The 18256-nt window shown below is 51.4% G+C and overlaps 13 protein-coding genes across 13 annotated transcripts; 4 read left to right on the forward strand and 9 right to left on the reverse strand.

Moving 5' to 3' along the window:
• Positions 1 to 66: 66 nt before the first annotated feature.
• On the reverse strand, positions 67 to 1416 carry BCR37DRAFT_400195 (mitochondrial carrier domain-containing protein; the record flags this gene model as incomplete). Its single annotated transcript, XM_040871796.1, has 1 exon — positions 67 to 1416. The coding sequence occupies exon 1, from the start codon at positions 1279 to 1281 to the stop codon at positions 67 to 69; it is 1215 nt and encodes a 404-aa protein (XP_040723486.1). The 5' UTR covers positions 1282 to 1416.
• Positions 1098 to 2631, reverse strand: BCR37DRAFT_108702 (maintenance of mitochondrial structure and function-domain-containing protein). Its single transcript, XM_040865908.1, has one exon. The coding sequence runs from the start codon at positions 2459 to 2461 to the stop codon at positions 1415 to 1417; it is 1047 nt and encodes a 348-aa protein (XP_040723487.1). The 5' UTR covers positions 2462 to 2631; the 3' UTR covers positions 1098 to 1414.
• Positions 2632 to 2716: 85 nt separating this feature from the next.
• Positions 2717 to 3897, reverse strand: BCR37DRAFT_382252 (cyclin-dependent protein kinase Cdk1/Cdc2). Its single transcript, XM_040869837.1, has 4 exons — positions 3847 to 3897; positions 3773 to 3799; positions 3549 to 3720; positions 2717 to 3504 (listed from the first exon to the last, which is right to left on the reverse strand). The coding sequence occupies exons 1-4, from the start codon at positions 3854 to 3856 to the stop codon at positions 2802 to 2804; spliced, it is 912 nt and encodes a 303-aa protein (XP_040723488.1). The 5' UTR covers positions 3857 to 3897; the 3' UTR covers positions 2717 to 2801.
• Positions 3840 to 5012, reverse strand: BCR37DRAFT_382256 (uncharacterized protein). The gene is made up of 2 exons (XM_040869838.1): positions 4180 to 5012; positions 3840 to 4136 (listed from the first exon to the last, which is right to left on the reverse strand). Exons 1-2 carry the CDS (start codon positions 4868 to 4870, stop codon positions 4057 to 4059), a joined length of 771 nt encoding a protein of 256 aa, XP_040723489.1. The 5' UTR covers positions 4871 to 5012; the 3' UTR covers positions 3840 to 4056.
• Positions 5013 to 5131: 119 nt separating this feature from the next.
• BCR37DRAFT_108896 (CDC50/LEM3 family) lies at positions 5132 to 6425 on the forward strand. The gene is made up of 2 exons (XM_040865910.1): positions 5132 to 5265; positions 5327 to 6425. The coding sequence occupies exons 1-2, from the start codon at positions 5188 to 5190 to the stop codon at positions 6395 to 6397; spliced, it is 1149 nt and encodes a 382-aa protein (XP_040723490.1). The 5' UTR covers positions 5132 to 5187; the 3' UTR covers positions 6398 to 6425.
• BCR37DRAFT_382258 (tRNA synthetases class II-domain-containing protein) lies at positions 6413 to 8392 on the reverse strand. Its single transcript, XM_040869839.1, has one exon. The coding sequence runs from the start codon at positions 8367 to 8369 to the stop codon at positions 6453 to 6455; it is 1917 nt and encodes a 638-aa protein (XP_040723491.1). The 5' UTR covers positions 8370 to 8392; the 3' UTR covers positions 6413 to 6452.
• Position 8393: 1 nt separating this feature from the next.
• Positions 8394 to 9529, reverse strand: BCR37DRAFT_370538 (mitochondrial carrier domain-containing protein). The gene is made up of 2 exons (XM_040868330.1): positions 9423 to 9529; positions 8394 to 9380 (listed from the first exon to the last, which is right to left on the reverse strand). Exons 1-2 carry the CDS (start codon positions 9459 to 9461, stop codon positions 8475 to 8477), a joined length of 945 nt encoding a protein of 314 aa, XP_040723492.1. The 5' UTR covers positions 9462 to 9529; the 3' UTR covers positions 8394 to 8474.
• A 335-nt stretch (positions 9530 to 9864) lies between these two features.
• On the forward strand, positions 9865 to 11256 carry BCR37DRAFT_337516 (uncharacterized protein; the record flags this gene model as incomplete). The annotated part of the gene is made up of 2 exons (XM_040867266.1): positions 9865 to 10014; positions 10051 to 11256. Coding segments are annotated over 2 exons (1356 nt in total), but the record flags the coding sequence as incomplete, so codon positions are not given.
• A 400-nt stretch (positions 11257 to 11656) lies between these two features.
• On the forward strand, positions 11657 to 12676 carry BCR37DRAFT_108934 (thioredoxin-like protein). The gene has a single exon (XM_040865912.1). The coding sequence runs from the start codon at positions 11787 to 11789 to the stop codon at positions 12375 to 12377; it is 591 nt and encodes a 196-aa protein (XP_040723494.1). The 5' UTR covers positions 11657 to 11786; the 3' UTR covers positions 12378 to 12676.
• An 832-nt stretch (positions 12677 to 13508) lies between these two features.
• On the reverse strand, positions 13509 to 14118 carry BCR37DRAFT_382262 (uncharacterized protein). The gene has a single exon (XM_040869840.1). The coding sequence runs from the start codon at positions 13919 to 13921 to the stop codon at positions 13739 to 13741; it is 183 nt and encodes a 60-aa protein (XP_040723495.1). The 5' UTR covers positions 13922 to 14118; the 3' UTR covers positions 13509 to 13738.
• Positions 14119 to 14451: 333 nt separating this feature from the next.
• On the reverse strand, positions 14452 to 15747 carry BCR37DRAFT_350191 (peroxisome membrane protein; the record flags this gene model as incomplete). Its single annotated transcript, XM_040867985.1, has 3 exons — positions 14452 to 14644; positions 14744 to 15045; positions 15121 to 15747. The coding sequence occupies 3 exons, from the start codon at positions 15745 to 15747 to the stop codon at positions 14452 to 14454; spliced, it is 1122 nt and encodes a 373-aa protein (XP_040723496.1).
• Positions 15748 to 15889: 142 nt separating this feature from the next.
• Positions 15890 to 16649, reverse strand: BCR37DRAFT_350285 (ras family-domain-containing protein; the record flags this gene model as incomplete). Its single annotated transcript, XM_040867992.1, has 4 exons — positions 15890 to 16345; positions 16381 to 16443; positions 16479 to 16546; positions 16589 to 16649. 4 exons carry the CDS (start codon positions 16647 to 16649, stop codon positions 15890 to 15892), a joined length of 648 nt encoding a protein of 215 aa, XP_040723497.1.
• Positions 16650 to 17069: 420 nt separating this feature from the next.
• On the forward strand, positions 17070 to 18077 carry BCR37DRAFT_331247 (uncharacterized protein; the record flags this gene model as incomplete). The annotated part of the gene is made up of 2 exons (XM_040867019.1): positions 17070 to 17370; positions 17407 to 18077. Coding segments are annotated over 2 exons (972 nt in total), but the record flags the coding sequence as incomplete, so codon positions are not given.
• Positions 18078 to 18256: the final 179 nt, after the last annotated feature.

The following is an 18256-nucleotide window of genomic DNA, read 5'->3' on the forward strand; positions in this document are numbered from 1 at the left end:
GAAGAAGCATCCTCGGGCCCATCTGAATGTGTTTCGAGCGTCTGAACCAGCCAGTGAAAACCATGTTCAATCAAGAAAGACGTCTCCCTGCTGGCTGAAGTGACTTCTAAAGCTCTCAAAGATGATGAGGCCTACAGCCGTTGCTGGAGCCCCACGTATAGCAGTTTGGGTGAATCCACGAAACAAGAATCGTCCCCACCCAGCCGTAACGCTGGATCCTGCACGTTTGGCGTATTTCTGTGCCTGTGCATGGCATTGCTGTAGCGTTGTGCTGTACTCCCCCAAATACACGCTCGCTGCTGCTCGATTGTGAAATTGTGCTTCAAAGCGTTGTCTGTAGCTGGCAGATTCAAGTCTGGTCATATGCACGTTTTGTATTCTTGTGAGTGGATAGTGAACGGATGTGTGCGCGACCGACGCTGCTAGACCTGCTGCTAGCAGGAAGGTAGGGCCAATCATCCAGTACGGCCTAGCTGCGGGTTTGCCTTCTCCCTCGAGATTATCTTGATTGCGATGGTTGCCGAATGAGCTGTTATACAGACTGAGGTGATCCCGCCCATAGATGAGCCGCAGGAAGGCGTAGTACCCTTGTCCCTTGACCATTTCGAACAAACAGAAGAATGCAGCCATGCTCACTGATTCCTTCATGGCACTCAACAAGAATCCACCAAAGATGGGTTTGAGACCAGTCTTTTGAACGGTCTGCAGGCACCAGAGCCACAAGTTTGGCATTTTACCTCCGAGAACACTGGCAATCTCAAAACGTACGGTCAGCGCGTCAATAGGCTGACTGACAAGTGCCTGTGCACACCCAGCCAGAGCGCCTGCTTTGAGCGTGGCTTCCGGTGGTGGCGGTGGAAATGGGTTATTGGCCTGCTTCGATGGTGCATGCAGCACACCCAGCGCTTCAATATACGTCGTATACAAGACAACACCAATCAAGCTATTCGCAAACAATGGCGGCAAGACGTAATTTGGAATGAAGCCAATGCCATGCTGTCGAACGGCTTTCCCAAGTAAGTACGGTGTAGACCGTTGCCACCAACGCGCATGCTCACCCGGTGTAGCAGGTTTTGCAAACAAGGCACGCGGTACAATCATATAATCGATCCGTGCTGGCCTGAATAGCTTGACGGGCACGCGAAACCAAACAGCGAGTATTTGACCGATGAGTGAGCGCGACACGGCACTCGCACCGCCGATCCTGGCGCTGTTGCGCGATTCAGCGTCGTCTTTTGGCTGAGAGACGGCGGCATGCTCAACGATTGTGGCTGTCGTCATCTATGCATGTTGATGGGCTGCACCGGCACCTGCAACGCCCCGGATAGACGAATGTCGTGGTCTTCACATGCAAGAGATTGTCGAGCAGAGAGATAGATCTAGCAGTCACAGATCAGTCAGCTACAAGGGTCATCTACTTCTTACCCTTATCCTCTTTCGCTTGCTTCTCCTTTGCTGCCTTGTCCTTTGACTCTTGAGCCTCTTTTGCAATGTCTGCTTCAATCGCAGCTGATTCCTTGGCTCGATCCGCATCGCCTGCCAGCTTGGCAAGGCCTTGTTCTTTTCTGTTATCAATCAGGTCGTGCAGGGCCATGACTGCTCTCACGAGAGAAGACAGGTAGATTGTCATGAGGCTATCGTGCATATTCGTCCTGAATGCTTTACTCAGCTCTGTTTCCTTCGCAGCGTTGGGTTTGGTTGCATTGAGGGCATCGGCTGGAGTGAGATTCGGCAGCAGATTGAAGATATCTTGAAGTTCTCCCAGGATGGCATGATTGACTGGAAGTTCGCCCTTGAGGACCGCTTCGAGGTATGTTGAGATTTCTCCCAGACGTGCAGAGAGGCCCTGAAGGGAGCGTAGTTGGTCTGCAATCTTGGTACTCAGCGATCCAACAGACTGATCACGCACATCGCGTAGTAAGTGCTCCACACCAATTTCCTCTGCCTCTTCCGCTTCAATGGTGCTGCTTACATGCACAAACGTCCGTGATGTAGAAGTCCCGTCGTCTTTGATTTCATCCACTGAGAAATACGCTTCAGTAGGGATCCCCGGTGTTGGCCGAACATCCACCACCAGCAACACCGGATTCGGGATCCACCGCTTAAACAACTCACTAATGGCCAAATCACTCGATTTGAGTTTTGGTCCAGAGTGATACCATCCAATCATTTTTTCCTTTGCATTGATCTTGCGATACATGTCATACATGCTTTCGACAAAGTTATGGTCCAGAAACCAGACATTCGGGTCTCGCTCGTCTTCTTCAAAGGGAACGGCGAAGGAGTTGGCAACATTGACTGTTTTGCCATTGTTTTGGCCGAGCAGGACACCGACGACGCGCCGTTTTGTACCGGCTGCTGAGCGATTATACGAGTCTGCGACAGAGAGCAGGACGAGTGGATGGACGGTGACGAGGGTGCTTGCCAGCTCGATTGTTTCTTGTGTCGTTGCAGTCGGCATTTGTTCTGCGGCTCTTCTTCTCTAGCGCTGTTTTCAAGTCTCTGCACAAGGCCGTCAATGAAGTGTGATTAATGTGCCTTGCCCTGCTGCTGTCTCTTGCCCAGTCCTCGTCAATGATCTTTCTTGTCTTGTTCTTGTTCTTGTCTCGTCTTGAGTACGCGTCGCCTGCAACAAAATTCGGCTACTTCCTTATGTAAGCAACCACATGCACAATAAAGAGCTTTAGCCAGCAGAGCGTATCAGGAGTAGCAAGAAGAGCCGCATGTTCATCTACAGAAGGCATCCAGTGTGCATAATCTGGAGCAAAAACAAAAACAACAAACAACAAAAGCAAGCATGCTCACCAGTCGTCCTCCTCATCCCGAGCAAAGTACGACATCTCCAGGCATCGCTTGGCTGACATACGGTCAGACGGGTTATACACCAGCAATGCTTCCAGCATGTCATGACCATCGACGTCCAGCATAGGAATCATCTGTTCAAGCGATTTACGCCGCCATTGTGGGAATGTTGCTTTGTAGTCAGGTAACCCCGTCACACCAGGCCACGTATCTTCATCCGGTGTGCCCAATGTCCTAAAGATTCTGAAAATCTCATCAATCTCAGAGTCTCCCGGGAAGAGTGGTTTGCGAAGTGCCATTTCAGCAAAGATACATCCCACAGACCACATATCCACACCGGTTGAGTAGTGCCGTGAGCCCAACAACACTTCAGGCGCACGATACCAGAGCGTGACAATCTCATGGGTATAATTGCGCAGTGGCACACCAAATGCTCGAGCAAGTCCGAAATCAGCAAGTTTGAGGTTTCCTTCCTTGTTGATGAGGAGATTTTGTGGTTTCAAGTCTCGATGAATGATGCGATGAGCGTGACAGTAGTGGACGCCCTGAACGAGCTGGAGGGCAAATTTCTTGACGAGGGCAGGGTCCAGGAGAGAGCCATCGCCTTCTGCAGGGAGTTTGTCCATGTACTTTTTGAGATCCATATCGAGAAATTCAAAGACGAGGTAGAGTTTTGACTCTGCATGGACGATATCCAGCAGTCTAGAGGGTCAGCAGATGATTCAGCAAGAAGAGGAAGTGCAGACTTGACGCAGTTGGACTTGTTCTTGCCATCATTGACTTCTTTCAAGAGGGAAATCTCCCTGATGGCGGTTGACGGCACGCCTTCTGCTTCATCCTCGAGCCTGATTTTCTTGAGAGCAACAATTTGATTGTTGTTGTGCAAGTCCAGTGCCTTGTAGACGACGCCGTAGGTGCCTGGCGCGTGTCAGTCGAGTCTTTTTTGAATGAAAGACAACGGGGAGCATACCTTCGCCGACTTTTTCCAATTTCTGATCTAGAGAATGTAAGTCTACGTGGCGCAGAGACAGAAGACGAGCGTACATCTCTCCATATTGCTGCAATCGACCTAGGCCCTTCGTGGATGCGTGCGTGTCTTGCTGCTTTGTTGCTTCCTGGGTCGTCGCGTTGAGTCGCGAAAGAGAACAGTCACAAACAGCTGGATGTACAAGGAGAAGAGTATAGACAGAGTAGACAAAGACAGAGTAGACAGAGTCTGACAGACAGAGAGACAGAGAGCAGAGAGCAGAGACCCTAGTCGCCGCCGCCTCCCATGTCGCCTCCTCCCATATCACCACCTCCACCAAAGTCATCTTGCTGGCCATCCTGGTATCCTGCATGTTAGTCCTTCTCTTCTCCTTCACGAGCAAGTCTTACCATCTTGATACGCTTGCTGGTCATTGTACCCACCATGGCCACCAAAGCTAGAACCAATCAAGCTGCCTGCGAGTAATCCACCGCCTGCACCCAGCATCATCGGCATCATCATCCCACCACCCATCATACCACCGCCCATCCTACCGCCTCCACCGAATCGACTTTGTTGCTGCGGTTGCTGGTACGGCTGTTGCATCGGTGGCCCTTGTTGTTGTGGATAGGCGCCATAGCCAGGCTGTCCACCATACCCTTGCTGCATCTGTGGCGGATACCCAGCACCATATGGCATCTGCTGTTGCGGTTGCGGCTGATACGTCGCATGACCCCATGGATGTGAGGCAGATTGACCAGGACCATAACCGGGCCCTGATCCTGCGCCTGAGGACTGATGCCGTTGTGCTGCTTGTTGCTGCTGCTGAAAATGCTGAGATGCTTGGACTGGTGGGACTGCGCCCACACCGCCAGTCGCACCGATTGCATCGTAAGAGGGAGGCGCGCCGGGTTCGTCTGTACTGGCAGACGCAGGAGGTGGTGGAGGTGGATGAGCGCCTGGTGTTGGATGCTGCCACGAGGGTGTCTTGTCGCTTGAGTGTTCATTGACGTAGAAATAGGTCTTGTATGTTGCGTCCCATTGTGCGATGTAGCCTGAGGGAAGGCCCTCTCGTGTCTGGTATGGCCTGCTGTCTGCCATGCCTGGTAGCGTCGAGAGTAGCCTGGTGAGTTGGATGTCGCGCCTGGTTGAGAGTGCTCGGGACTGATGACGAAATGCGGAGGGGCAATAGAAGAGAGTAGAGGAGTCTGGGTATAGGTTGAGGAGGTAGAGAGAGTGGTATGCGGTATAAGAGAGCAGGGCCCATTTTATGCACTATCCTGCTGGTTGATATCTAGCTGTGACTGCGAGTATTCCCTTCACGTGCAGCTACACTCGACAAACACCCAAGAGACAGCGACCAAGCATACAGACAAAGTACTACAGACAGAGTACCAAATCCATCCACAGCCCCGGCCATGTCCTCCAATGGCGACGAGGCAGATGCGCCAAAGACAAAGTCACGCAAGCCAGCCAACACCGCATTCAGGCAGCAGGTACGTCTCCGTGATATACAGCTATATAAGTTACGCGACAATGAGCTGACCCTCCCTCTAGCGCCTACAAGCCTTCCTGCCTCTCCTCACACCCAAGACTGTCCTTCCGCTCTTCTTTGCTATTGGCATTATCCTGGCGCCGCTCGGCGGAGGACTTTTGTATGCCTCTAATGAAGTGCAAAACATCTCCATCGACTATACCCACTGCGCGACGCAGGCCTCGTCCACAGAGTCCACCATCCCAGCCAAGTACATCACTCGCAACTTCAAGTCATCGGGCAATGCAACGCAAATCAACACGCCAGCAACATGGACACTGATTGCCAATGCAACAGACCCAGACTCACCCGTGTGCCAGCTTCAATTCACCATCCCAAATACCCTCGAAGGCCCTGTGTTGCTTTACTACAAGCTCACAAACTTCTATCAAAACCATCGTCGCTACGTCAAGTCTGTCTCGCAAGATCAACTCGATGGGAAAGCTATTTCCGTGAGTTCCGCAGATGACGAGTGTGACCCGCTCGGTAGTAAAGATGGTAAAATCTACTATCCCTGCGGTCTCATTGCCAATTCTCAATTCAATGACTCCATCAGTATGCCAGTGCAAGTGGGCATTCCCAACGCGCCCGTCACTTACCAAATGAGTAAAGACGGGATTGCCTGGTCTTCTGCAAAGAAGCGATACAAGCAAACCACCTACACCGCAGATCAAATCATCCCTCCACCCAACTGGACCAAACGTTACCCCCAGGGCTACAACGCAACCAACATCCCAAACTTTTCAGAGGACTATGATTTCCAGAATTGGATGCGCACGGCTGGTTTGCCAACCTTCAGCAAGCTATACTACAGACAAGACAAGACACCCATGGAAGCCGGTACGTATCAAATCTCCGTGATTCAAAGTTTCAATGTCGATGCCTATGGCGGTACAAAGTCTATTGTCATTTCAACACGCTCCGTGATTGGCGGACGAAACCCGTTCTTGGGCATTGCGTATATCGTTGTTGGTGGGCTATGTGTGATTCTTGGCCTGATCTTTACAGCAAGACACTTGATTAAGCCGCGTAAACTCGGAGATCATCGATACTTGACGTGGAATCAAGGTGTCCCTGGTGGTCGTCATGAGTAGAAGCAAAGCAGAGTGTTTACCTTGTATTGTTGTATAAAGCGTTGCCTTGGGATCATCAACTTGCTACTTTCAAGTGATAATCGCGTAACAGTGTCTCTGCATCTACGGCACTCGGCGCATTGACAAGTGGATCCAACCCACCGCTCGTCTTGGGAAATGCAATCACCTCGCGAATACTCGTCTTTGCGAGCACGATACTCAAGAATCGATCAAACCCCAAAGCGAATCCAGCATGCGGCGGACATCCACTTCCCAACGCCTTCAATAGATGTGCAAACCCAGCTCTTTTCGAAGACGCAACGCCCAGCGTGTCCAAGACTCTATTTTGTAAAACAGGATCATGAATCCTGACACTCCCACCACCAATCTCACAACCATTCATGACGAGATCGTAATGTAATCCACGCACCTGTAACAATGTCTCCAGCGGTGCATCGTGCGTCAAGATTGCAGCATCATCAGGGTGAGGTGCCGTGAATGGATGATGCGTGCTACAGAGGCCCCGCGTCCCTGCTTGACCTACTTCATCTTGCGTGAGTGGTGAAAAGAGAGGAAAATCCGTCACCCAGAGTAAGTGAAGTGGAGGACGTGGTTGTGTTGAGGAAGGTGTCCAGCGTGGCGTATCTGTATACCCTTGCTGTTCTAAAAATGTTTGTAGCAAGAGACGCGCAGTGCCTAGTTTTGTAGCACCTCCAGAGACGGAAACGTTTCTTGTATGAGCCAGGAAGAAAGCTGTGGAGGGTTGTGTGCTGAGATACCGATCAATGTGCTCGCGAGCAGGTTCAAGCATATCTGGCAGTTTTTGCTCCTGTGAGACTTTGATGGCCACAACACCAGGTGCATCGCGTGCCAGGAGTGTTTGGAGCTGCTTGAAAGCTCTACTGCTGAGCGACTGACCATGTCCGGGCACGGGAACCGCAATGAGTTCCACCAACGTTGGCTCACCTTTTCCATGCCAGTCGTCATCGAGTCGTTCACTCCAAATCTCAAGACCAAAGGTCAAATCTGGCTTATCTGAACCGTACCTCGCCATGGCATCCATATAAGTCATTCGAGGAATCACCTGGTCCTGACGCGTGGCAAACAAGTCAGGCTGTCCCCATGCAGCAGCAACATGTAAGACCATCTGCGAAACAGCCTGCATCACTTCTTCCGCACCAGCAAAGCTCATTTCCAAATCAAGCTGAGTAAACTCCAACTGTCGATCCGCACGAGAATCTTCATCTCGAAAACACTTGGCGAATTGATAGTATCGACGAATCCCACCAGCCATGAGCATTTGTTTATACTGTTGTGGGCTTTGTGGCAATGCAAAGAATTCACCACGTCGACGAGTCGGTACGAGAAACTCGCGTGCGCCTTCTGGTGTGCTTTTGAAGAGAAGTGGCGTTTCGACTTCGAGGAAACCAATGGATTGAAGGTGTTGTCGAAGACTTGATTTGAGTTGTGAGCGAAGACGAAGGGCACCGCCTAGACTATCTGAGCGCATCTCAATCGTTCTGTGGCGTGCTCTAACGAGTGTATCGACGTTGGCTTCTTCATTCGGCAGGAAAGGTAGAGGCTCTGTGACTGCATTGAGAATGTGGATGTCTTCAATTTCATACTCATAGTCTCCTTCATTCTCTTCGGGCGCTGCTAGATGATTGACACGTCGATGTATCGACTCTGCTTGCATCATCAGTGATGGCTTTTGTAACCAACCAGCTCGTCGACTCTCGACTGGCTTGAGCAGCCGTCGACATTGCACAGCTACACAACTCTCTGGCTGTAATTTTTGCAGCTTCTGACTCAGTGCCGTCTCATTCGCATGTCTAGAAACGAGCTGCACGGTGCGTGTACTTAGACTTGTGTCATCTAGAAACGAACGAAGCTTGAAGAACTGTAAATTTTGTGAAACTTTGCGGTTCGGTACCTCGAGCCATCCTTTGAGCAGATGTACGCTCTGGGCAGAAGCTGCAGCAGGCACTTTCATTCACTTGTGGTGTGTAGTCGAGGTCGCTGTGCAATATTTTGAGATGGGACTTTAGGGGGAGGGTGCTTTAAGCTATTCTTGCATGAACGGCATCTCTATATCTATCTATGCAGCAACCTTGTGGTCATCGCCTGAAATCATCTTGTCAAAGATTGGAATGAGGGACTGTGCAATTGTGAAGGAGAAAACGAGCTTAGGACCAGCCGTCAAAAGCTTTGGTGTGAGTCCCTTGAAGAAGGCAGTTGCTCCCTCCTCTCGCAGCAGATCGCGAATAATGGTCATACCACCCTTTGGGTTGTTAAAGTCGCGATTTTGGATACGCGTCTTGATGACATCGAGTGGTGCAGAGACGGCAAGCGACGCAGCAGCACCAGAAATACTACTGATGAAATTTTGAAACCAGGTTGCTTGATTGTAGTCAGTCAGGCCAAACATGTACTCCTTTGTAAAAGCAGATCCTCCAAAGAGGGCAAAAGAGCCTGGTGCATTCCGTGCAGCTGTCCATCCCCAACCACGGTAGAGGTTGAACTTTTCATCTGCAATAATTTTGAAAAGACCACGGCCACGGAAGGCTTCGGGGTTTGTCTGACGCTTGATCTTGAGGACATCTAGCGGCAAGAGGACAATCTCACCAATGCCTACCAGTGATCCTGCAGTAGCATACATCATAGCCTTGCCTGTTCCTTTGCCAAACGCCTTGTCAAACACCTCACCATGGTGCAGTGAGAGGTAGTCCTTGACGATCGGCTGACCTGAGTACTTGTAGATGCGCTGCAGAATCTTGTAACCAGCAGCATACCCAAGACCAGGGAAGAGAGAGACAAACTTTTTGCCAATCGCCGCTTGCGCCTCGGATTTGAAGATGGCCTGATTGAAGGTGGCCACGGTGTTGACCTTGCCCTTGTTGGACATGAGCCGCTTGGAGATTGTGTCTACTGGGTGGAACAGAGCCAGCTCGAGCACACCTGCTGAACCAGCGCCGGCGAACCGGGCCATGTTGCCTTCCTTGCGCTGTGAGGTGAGTTTGTGCTTTTAAGTCATACATGGACGTACATTGGCACTCGCTGAGCTGCTAGGCGGCATCGGGCTCATCTTGATGGATGTATGGACGCTGCTGTAGCTTGTCGGGCGACTTGAATCACTTGATCTTTCGCTCAACATTTTCGCCGAGATAGCGCGCACGTGTCTGGCTGTCAACGTCAACCGCTTTCTGTCTCTGCGCTTCAACCTCATCCTACTCCTACAATAGCCAAGAGGCAGTGTGCAGTCCTCCTCTTGCCTTCCATAGTCAGAGTCGCACTCCAGGTGCTAGACTCATTAGAAGAGAACCAGTCACAGAGGTCGAGGGTTGACGTGCAGGACGATACTCCTTTAGCATAACCACACAATCGCATTTTTTGACTGACCCTCTTCTGTTTGTACCTGCACTTGTTGCACTCCCGCTTGAGCGACCGCTCTTTAGCTTGCCATGGCTCAGCTTCTGTCGCAAGAGCAGCTCGATGAAATCAAGGCCGACTATGCTGCTTCACTGCTCGATCTAACCTTCAACAGCAAGCCCATCATCAACATGCTGACTAGTATTGCTCAAGAAAACATTGATGGTGCAACTGCTATAGCCAAAGCTATTGAAGAACATGTTGCAAAGGTAAGCTCACCTTCTCCTCTCCCATCTAACGACAAGGCTCCTCCAATGCATAAACTGCCTGCCATGTATCTCCTCGACAGCATTACGAAGAATGTCGGCGCACCCTATACCCCCATTTTTGCTCGGAATCTCTACAAAACCTTCATGAGCGTCTATACCAATGTTGAGCCGCCGATACGCAAGAAGCTGGAAGATTTGTTTTACACATGGACACGACCGCTTGTTGGGTCGCAGTCTCTCGACCCAGTCTATCCACCTGATGCAACGCGCAAGATTGAAGAGTCACTCATGCGCATTCGCGAAATCCAACGTCGCGATCAGACGGCTATCCAACCAGGCTTTCAAGCTGGCATGACGCCATCGTTTGGTCAACAGCCAATTTTTAATCCAGTAGAGGGACTACTACGAGATATTGGTTCACTCATGCATACATTTGCGCAAAAACTACGTCTTGAACCACATGATGTAACGACACGCAATCACATCAGTTCCCTAGCAGCTCTGCAGCAACTCGTGCAAACAACCATCTTGCCGCCAGCACAGCTTCACGAGGTGATGCAACAACTACAACGCTTGAAGCAGCACGAAACTTTCCTCTCTGGCGCACGTATGACACCACCTCTACCCATGTATGGTCAAGCACCTCATGCAGGCCAGTATTCCGCACCCATGTCCATGTCAAGCGGCTTCCAACCCACCATGGCGCACCGTATTGAATTGAAATCAGCCGCTATGCTTCCCTCACGTCCAGAACTCATTCATCTACTCTATGGCTCAAAACCATTGCAATGCGGCTTGTGCGGACAGCGATGGCCAGATACACGGGAAGGTCAAGGGAAACGTGATGCGCATCTCGATTGGCATTTCACGGTGAATAAACGATTGAGAGAACATGCTGTGCGTGGACAAAGTCGAGCGTTGTACCTGTCTGAGCAGGATTGGATTTCTTTAAGCATTGATGATGTCGAGGTGGGTGAAACAGGAGCCGTTGCTGTGTCGGCAGGTGCGAATCTAGGCAGTGGCAAGGTTGCAGCAATGACGATGGATGAAGCCAATAAGAAGACTGTACCCAAGCCAGCTGATCCGGCATTGCATGACTCGGAGTGTCCCATTTGCCGCGAAAAGTTTACCACTGATTGGGATGATGCTACAGAAGATTGGGTATGGAAGAATGCAGTTCGAGTGGGTGATACAGTCTATCATGCTCTATGCCATCATGAAGCCGTGTCTAGCAACACAAAAGCCGCTGCTGCTGCTGCTGCTGCAACAAGTGGGATTATGCGAGGTCAGGAGCAGCATTCTGATAGCGATGAAGATGTACCCCTTCCGGGTGCGCCCGTCAAGACTGAAGCGTCTGTGGATGCAGGGATGCCTATGATGCTCGATGCTGCTGCCCTTGCTAGTCTTGCAGGTTCCATCTCTGCCATGACTAGTCAGCTGGGTCTGAAGCGGAAGGTGGAAGACGAGGAAGTTGAAGAGCGGCGCGTGAAGCAGGAGCCAGAACTGTAGAGTACGATATGATGCATCTGTACGGCTCTCTAATACAAGCTTACTCTGCACTCTATCTACGAGCACACACCCCAGGACTGCCTCAAACAAGGCGATGAGATTGTGAAGTCTCCACGCGGAAAATGAAAACGTGAATTTGAAAGTTCGCGTCTACATAAACAGCGCAGCCCGCACTCTCCCGCTCCTCCATTGCTTGCTGTCGCTGCAAATCGCATTGCTTGCTTCCATCTCAAGCTTCTCTTTGACTCTTGATTCTTGGAATCATGCCTCCTAAGCGTCAGTTGAACGCATCAGCCTCGGATGAGCCACGTCGCAGTGCACGCGCCAGTGTGAAACCATCCTTGTTGCTAGACGAGTCTGGCGGTGGTAAAGAGGCTGATAAGCCTGCTCAGCCTGCAAAGAAGGCAAAGATGAGTGTAAAGCCCAAAAAGACTGTCAAGGAAACTGCTAGCAAGGCTAAACCTGCCAAATCGGCAACGAAAGCTCAACCCAAGGCAGCTGTCAAGAAGGCGCCTGCTAAAAAGGCGGCCAAGAAGGAGGCACCTGCAAAGAAGGCTGAGTCAGAGGAGAAGCCTTCTGACGCATCCGACGAGTCCAAGGACAGCGCAAAGCTCAAAGTGGGCGATATGCTTCCAGAAATCACCTTGAAGGATCAATCTGGCGCAGACGTGAATTTGCACGCTGTTGCTCAGGAATCGGGTCTCGTGATCTTTTCTTATCCTGCTGCCTCCACGCCAGGCTGTACCTCGCAGGCATGCTCTTATCGTGATGAGTATGCTGCCATTACGGGCAAGGGATTCAAGGTCTATGGCCTGTCTACCGATACTGTGAACGTATGGACTCCTTTCGATTGATCTAGCTAATGAACAGGCGCAAGAGAAGTTCAAGACGAAGCAGAATCTGCAGTACCCTCTGCTGTCTGACTCGAAGAAGCAGCTACTCAGCCAACTGGGCGGCACTGCATCTGGCAAGAAGACGGCCCGCCGCTGCCACTGGGTTGTGGCCAAGGGTGGTAAGCTGGCTAGTGTCGAGATTGATGTGAAGCCCAAGGACTGCGTGTCTACGGCCCTCACGACGATTGCTGCTCTCTCGTAGCTCTGTATCACTGATATGCCCCATCTGAATTCGTCGTTGCCGTTTGTTGATTTTTCTTTCTTTCGCGACGACAAACAACAACCAGCGCTCTCTCTTCATCTCTTCCTGCTACTGCTACTGCTGTCTCTGCTGCAATGAATTGGCTGGTGGGCCGTAATAAGCAGACAGAGCCTGAAACACCAGTGCATCGATGGGCTCTCAATGCATTCAAAGCTGCCCTTGTTTCCGACACACCACCACAAGCGCCCGTCCTTGAATCTGCCAACGCAACGCCTGTTCAAGCACAAGCAGTAGCGCCGTCTTTGCCTGTTGAGCTTGTTGTGAAGCGGGAAAGATCATCCAGTACGGCCAGTATTCTCAAGACTCCTGGAGCACTCAAAGAGCAACGCAAGTCCGTCACGTTTGAGACTATATCTGCAAGACCTGCGGGAACAAGCAAATCAGGACTACCACAGTCGTTTCCGGGGAAGTTTCCAAGTCCATGGACCCCGAGAGTACCGGAGACACAGCACAACAATGATCAAGACGCTGCGTCACCAACAATGAAGAAGGAAGCGCCGCTGAATCGATTTGGAGGTAGGCGACATCTTCCGTCCTCTCTCTTTCATGAACAATCGCCTTGTAATATAGAACAGCGCGTGCCTACGCCTGCAAAGTCTCGTCCTACATCCGCTACGGCAGGATCTCTCAACTGGACCGTCGATAAGGGCTTTGACGAATTACTCCTTGGCTTTACGCGCAATAATACCACCCTGCAGCAGATGATTGCAGAGATGCAAGAATCATGTGCAAATGCACAAGCAGAAGCACGTCTTGCACCTGCCACCGCGATACAAGGAACAGATTCCAATGCTACACTCACCTTGGATGAACCACGTTCGCGTTCTGGTCAATTTTGGAAGCAAAAATTTGAGTCGCTTAGTGGTCTTTCGCAGACAATTCAACGAGAGCAAGATGTGATGCAGGGTATGCTCCTTCGACTACGAGGAGAAGTGGAAGCCCGCGTTGAGGGCGTGACGCATGAATGGCAGGATAAATGCAGTATGCTGCGAGATGAGCTTGAGCGAGAACGACGGGCAGCAAGAGCGTTGCCGAGCAGTAAAGAAGCTCGGGGTTATCGTCAGCGTGTTAAAGAGCTGGAACAGCAAGTTGTGGAACAGGTCGGCTTGGCGGAGAAGTTGCAGGCTGCAGAATTGAGGGTTGAAGCGTTGCAATCACAACTCAAGGCAGCCACGCTCAAGGCTGTTGTGGATGTGCCCACTTCTTCGCAACCTGTCCCCATGTCGGCGACTGCGAAGCGCATTGCTCAAGCTACTGTCAAAGCACAAGAGGAAAGCTCAAAACGGCCGACTGCGTTAGTTCATCGCGTTCTGGACCGCCGGGAGCATTCGAGGAGTTTGAGCAAGGATGGACTTTCCGGAGCAGCACAGCGTGGGTCTTTGCTTGCTTCACGTCGTCAAGCGATTCAACAAGCGAAACCTCGTGCGGATGTGTCTGTGCAGTCACCTTTATTGCACAGAGGTCTCTCTGAATCCAGCATGTCACCTGCACCAGTCCATGTACTCGCAGACCTGCCCAAGCCTATAACCGATGCGACACCTCGCCCGACGACGGCGACCCTGCGCAAGAGTCTGGCAGGGATCGATGTGAATGCTACCTTACCGCCCATTCAACCACTCAACTCTGAAGAACAGCGACGAGCGGAAGCACAGAAAAGGATCGACAAACTTCGACGAGCTCGGCCCAAGTCCTCATTCCACAGAGACACGCTCATTACCAATAAGGAGAATGTATAGCTTTGTACTCGTATCATCAACTTGCCAAAAAATGAACCTACATGCTGCTTGTGGTGAAGTAGCTATTGAAGAAGTAGTCGTAGTCGCGCACCACACCTGCAACCAACGACTTGACGCCCAAGAATCCACGACCCGAACCATCCACCGCCAATGCACGGTCAGCAAAGGCATCCACGCGAGGTCTGACCATATTCTCATAGAATGCACCACGAATGACATACCATCCTAAGCTCCACGCACGACGCGTTCGTTCCTCTGATTCAAGCTGCGTCATACGTGTTGCACCAGCACCAGCACGACCCGGTGCGACTTTATGGATTTGTCCAAACCCACGAAGTCGAGAAGACATAGAAGTGGTGCTATTGGAGAAAGTACCGGCGCGTGCTTGTTTGTGTAATTCTCGCGCTGCGTATTCTAAGCCGAGTGAGACGAGCCATGGTCGCCAGCTGCGTTGACGATCTTTAGAGCGATACAACAAAAATGCATACACGAGCGGCCGTAGAATATACAGGACTTCAGCAATCTTTCCTGCTGGAGAAAGTTGTGTCATGAGCGCCGAGGGAGGGAGCAGGTCGCGCGGGTAGAGTGTCTTGGTCAGCAGATAGGCCGTGACGGCTTCCTGCGTTTTGAACTGTGAGACCTGATGACGTGGCTGCATGAGGGTTGGTGGATGAAGTGTCGGCTCTGCAGAAGTTGCAGCAAAGACTGGGTCAAGGAGCTGTTCGGCGGTGGAGCGATCGAGTCGCTTGGGATCTGGATGTTCCCCTGCACGCTTCTCCTCCTCAAAGGCCTGGAGATCCAGTGATGCTTCGAGCGCGGCGGGATCAATTTCGCGATCGGGGACATGTGGAAAGACGAGCATCCTGCCGCCAGTCTCTTGTAGTAGGAGTATTCGACAAAACACCTTTGCCGTTTCAATGAGCAAAATGCACCGCCAGCGTCCACGCTCACCAAATCTCTTTCTGGCGACAATCTCAGCGAGGAAGCTGGTAGCCTGCAGGAGCTGCACTGCATTGGCTAAGCGTTTGTAGATGGGACTCTTGTCGAGCCAAAACTGTGCATACTTGTTGTGTGCTGAGGGTGTCGGCTTCTCAGCATCATTGAGTTTTGTGATGGCCTTTGAAAGGATACGATCGTGATAAAGACCCAACAGTGTCAGAGACGAGTAGAGCGCCTCTGATGCGACTTCAGAGTCTTGAAATCGGCCGGGAAGGAGATAGGTCAGTGTGCGGAGTGTGCTTTCGATGGTTGAAATTTGAGAGGCATTCTTGAGGAGGAATTGCTCATAGCGCGAGAGAGGGTTGAAGCCTGTGTGTTTAGACACTGAGGCCATGCCTGGCACAGCGCGCGACTGGGTCTGGTTGGGTGAGGAGGTGTCGTCGTTGTTTGTGGAGTTTTGGCAGTTGCCGAGGGAAGAAACGCGCCAACTCGCTACGAAAGAGACTACGGGGATATAGACTAGGCGATAGAGGTGCTCAGCACGCACAGGTATTGGCTTTGCCCTTGTCAAAGCTCGGTACAATCGTGGAACTCCGCGCACCAGCCGTCTTGATGCCATTGCTCTTGTCGTTCAAGTCAAATACGCCTGTTGTAATGTTGCGATATACCTGATGAGCCACCTTTTCAAAGGCCTCTTCAACATGGTCTCCTGTTTTGGCAGAAGCTTCAACAAACAAGACGCCATGCTCGTCTGCCCATGCCTGTGCTTCTTCAAAGGACACTTCGCGCTTTGTTTCTGACAAATCTGCCTTGTTGCCGACCAGCGCCACGGCAATATTTGGGTCTGCGTGCGTGCGCAGGTCTGAGAGCCAGGTAATGACATGATCGAATGTCTGCCGTCGCGTTATGTCAAACACGAGGAGTGCGCCTGTTGCGCCGCGGTAGTAGGATCGTGTTACACTGCGAAACGATTCTTGGCCTGCTGTATCCCACTGATGTCAGCGGCGATTGTAAAGGAAGGGCATACAATTTGTAGCTTCATCTTTGTATCATCCACATCGACTATTCTCGCACCAAACTCGACGCCAATCTGGAGTCAGCGGGGTCATTGGCTCAAAAGCTTACAGTCACGTCGTGCCGCGCTTGTGACCGATCATCTGTAAGCCGTAGCATCAAATTGGATTTACCGACGCCTAGTGTCAGTCAATGAATGTGCATAGCGTCTGAAGACATACCAGAGTCGCCGATAATGACAAACTTGACGATATAAGAGTAGGGCGCTGCTGGATCGGGCATTTGGTGCGCCGCCTCGATTTATAGGTGTATGTCCGTGTAGAGAGATGCGCTCTGTCAAGAGTACTTGGGCCGTGATACCAGCAAGGCAGGATGTGATCCGAGAGCTGGGCCTGGGTACAAAGCTTGATGGTAGCCTTGGTAGGGTATGGTGTTTATTTGTGCGTCATGTTCAACTTGAAATTCAAATTTTGCTCTTCAGCGACTTCACCTGCTCCCTTACTTGGAGGATAGCTGGTGCATGCAGAGATGGCTGCAGAGGTTGCTCTTGCTCCAAGATCATCGCTAGATGCGCTGCTCGCAAATCCTGTTCACTTTGTTCCAGCTCTCAAGAATGATACATTCGCCGTCAAGCGCAAAGCAGTGCCAGGCGCACTCCAGACGCGTGTGGAAGCTACAAAGGCAGGAGACAAGCTTGCTGAGCCCTCCACGATTCTCTTTGATGCGAGTGTTCTCAAACAAAGCTGGCCCAGTGTCGTGTCTGCCCCGCCGGGACTGCATAATCTTGGCAATACCTGCTACCTCAACAGTACCATGCAGTGCTTGATGCATGTGCCTGGCTTGGTCCTCTATCTCCTGTCTTCGCAGCACAGTGAAACTTGTCGTATGAACCACTGTGTACTGTGCCGACTAGAAGACCATGCGAAGAAGGTCTTTCCGGCAAACGGAACGAAGCGCGGCCAGCCATTCACACCGAGCATGGCCAAGCCTGCTTCTTTAAAGCGTATGCCTTTGTGGTGAAAGACTCTGCTGACAACAGAACTGGCCAAACACTTCCGGCCTGGTCGACAAGAGGACGCTCATGAATTTCTGGTTTTGCTACTAGACCAGCTCCAGGCCTCTTGCTTACAGGGACAGCCCAAGAATCTGGATCATCGTGCAAAAGAGACGACTCTAGTCCATGCGCTCTTTGGCGGCCACTTGCGACAACAAATTACCTGTCAAAAGTGCCGTACACCATCTAATACCTACGAAGCACTGCTCGCTCTGTCTGTGGATGTTTGCAACACGATTGAGCAATCACTTGCTCGCGTCACATCTGCTGAAGCGCTTGTTGGAAAGAACCGCTACCTCTGCGCTCATTGCAAGTCTTTGCAAGAAGCACGCAAGCAGACCACACTCTATCGAGCACCATGCACATTGATTGTGCATTTCAAGCGATTCCACTTTGCTGCCCGCTCCTCCAAGATCTCAAAGCATGTTCAGATTTCAGAGCGGCTTGATGTTAGCAAGTACATGGCACAGGGATGTACAGCGATGCCATACACATTGGCAGGCGTCGTGGTGCATGACGGCGGTGGTGTGTCATCCGGACACTATTATGCCTACGGCAAGCAGTCGAATGGCGTCTGGGCAGAGTACAATGACTCTTGCGTATCGCAGGTATCGCTTGGCAAGGTGCTCAAGCAGCAGGCATACATGCTCGTCTATACACAGGAGGATAAGCCAAAGCCACCTTCGAGTAACGGCAGCAGCAGTGAAGTACAGCTTCGAGACACATCGCCTGAGATGTCCAAGAAGCGTAAGGTAGACGCAGAGGGTCCACTGGATGTCATGGCGATGCTGGACACTCAACAAAAGCACAAGCAAAAGACGCACCTGAGGAACGG

This window comes from Protomyces lactucae-debilis (assembly GCF_002105105.1).
Source record: "Protomyces lactucae-debilis strain 12-1054 chromosome Unknown BCR37scaffold_17, whole genome shotgun sequence".
NCBI lineage: Eukaryota > Fungi > Ascomycota > Taphrinomycetes > Taphrinales > Protomycetaceae > Protomyces > Protomyces lactucae-debilis.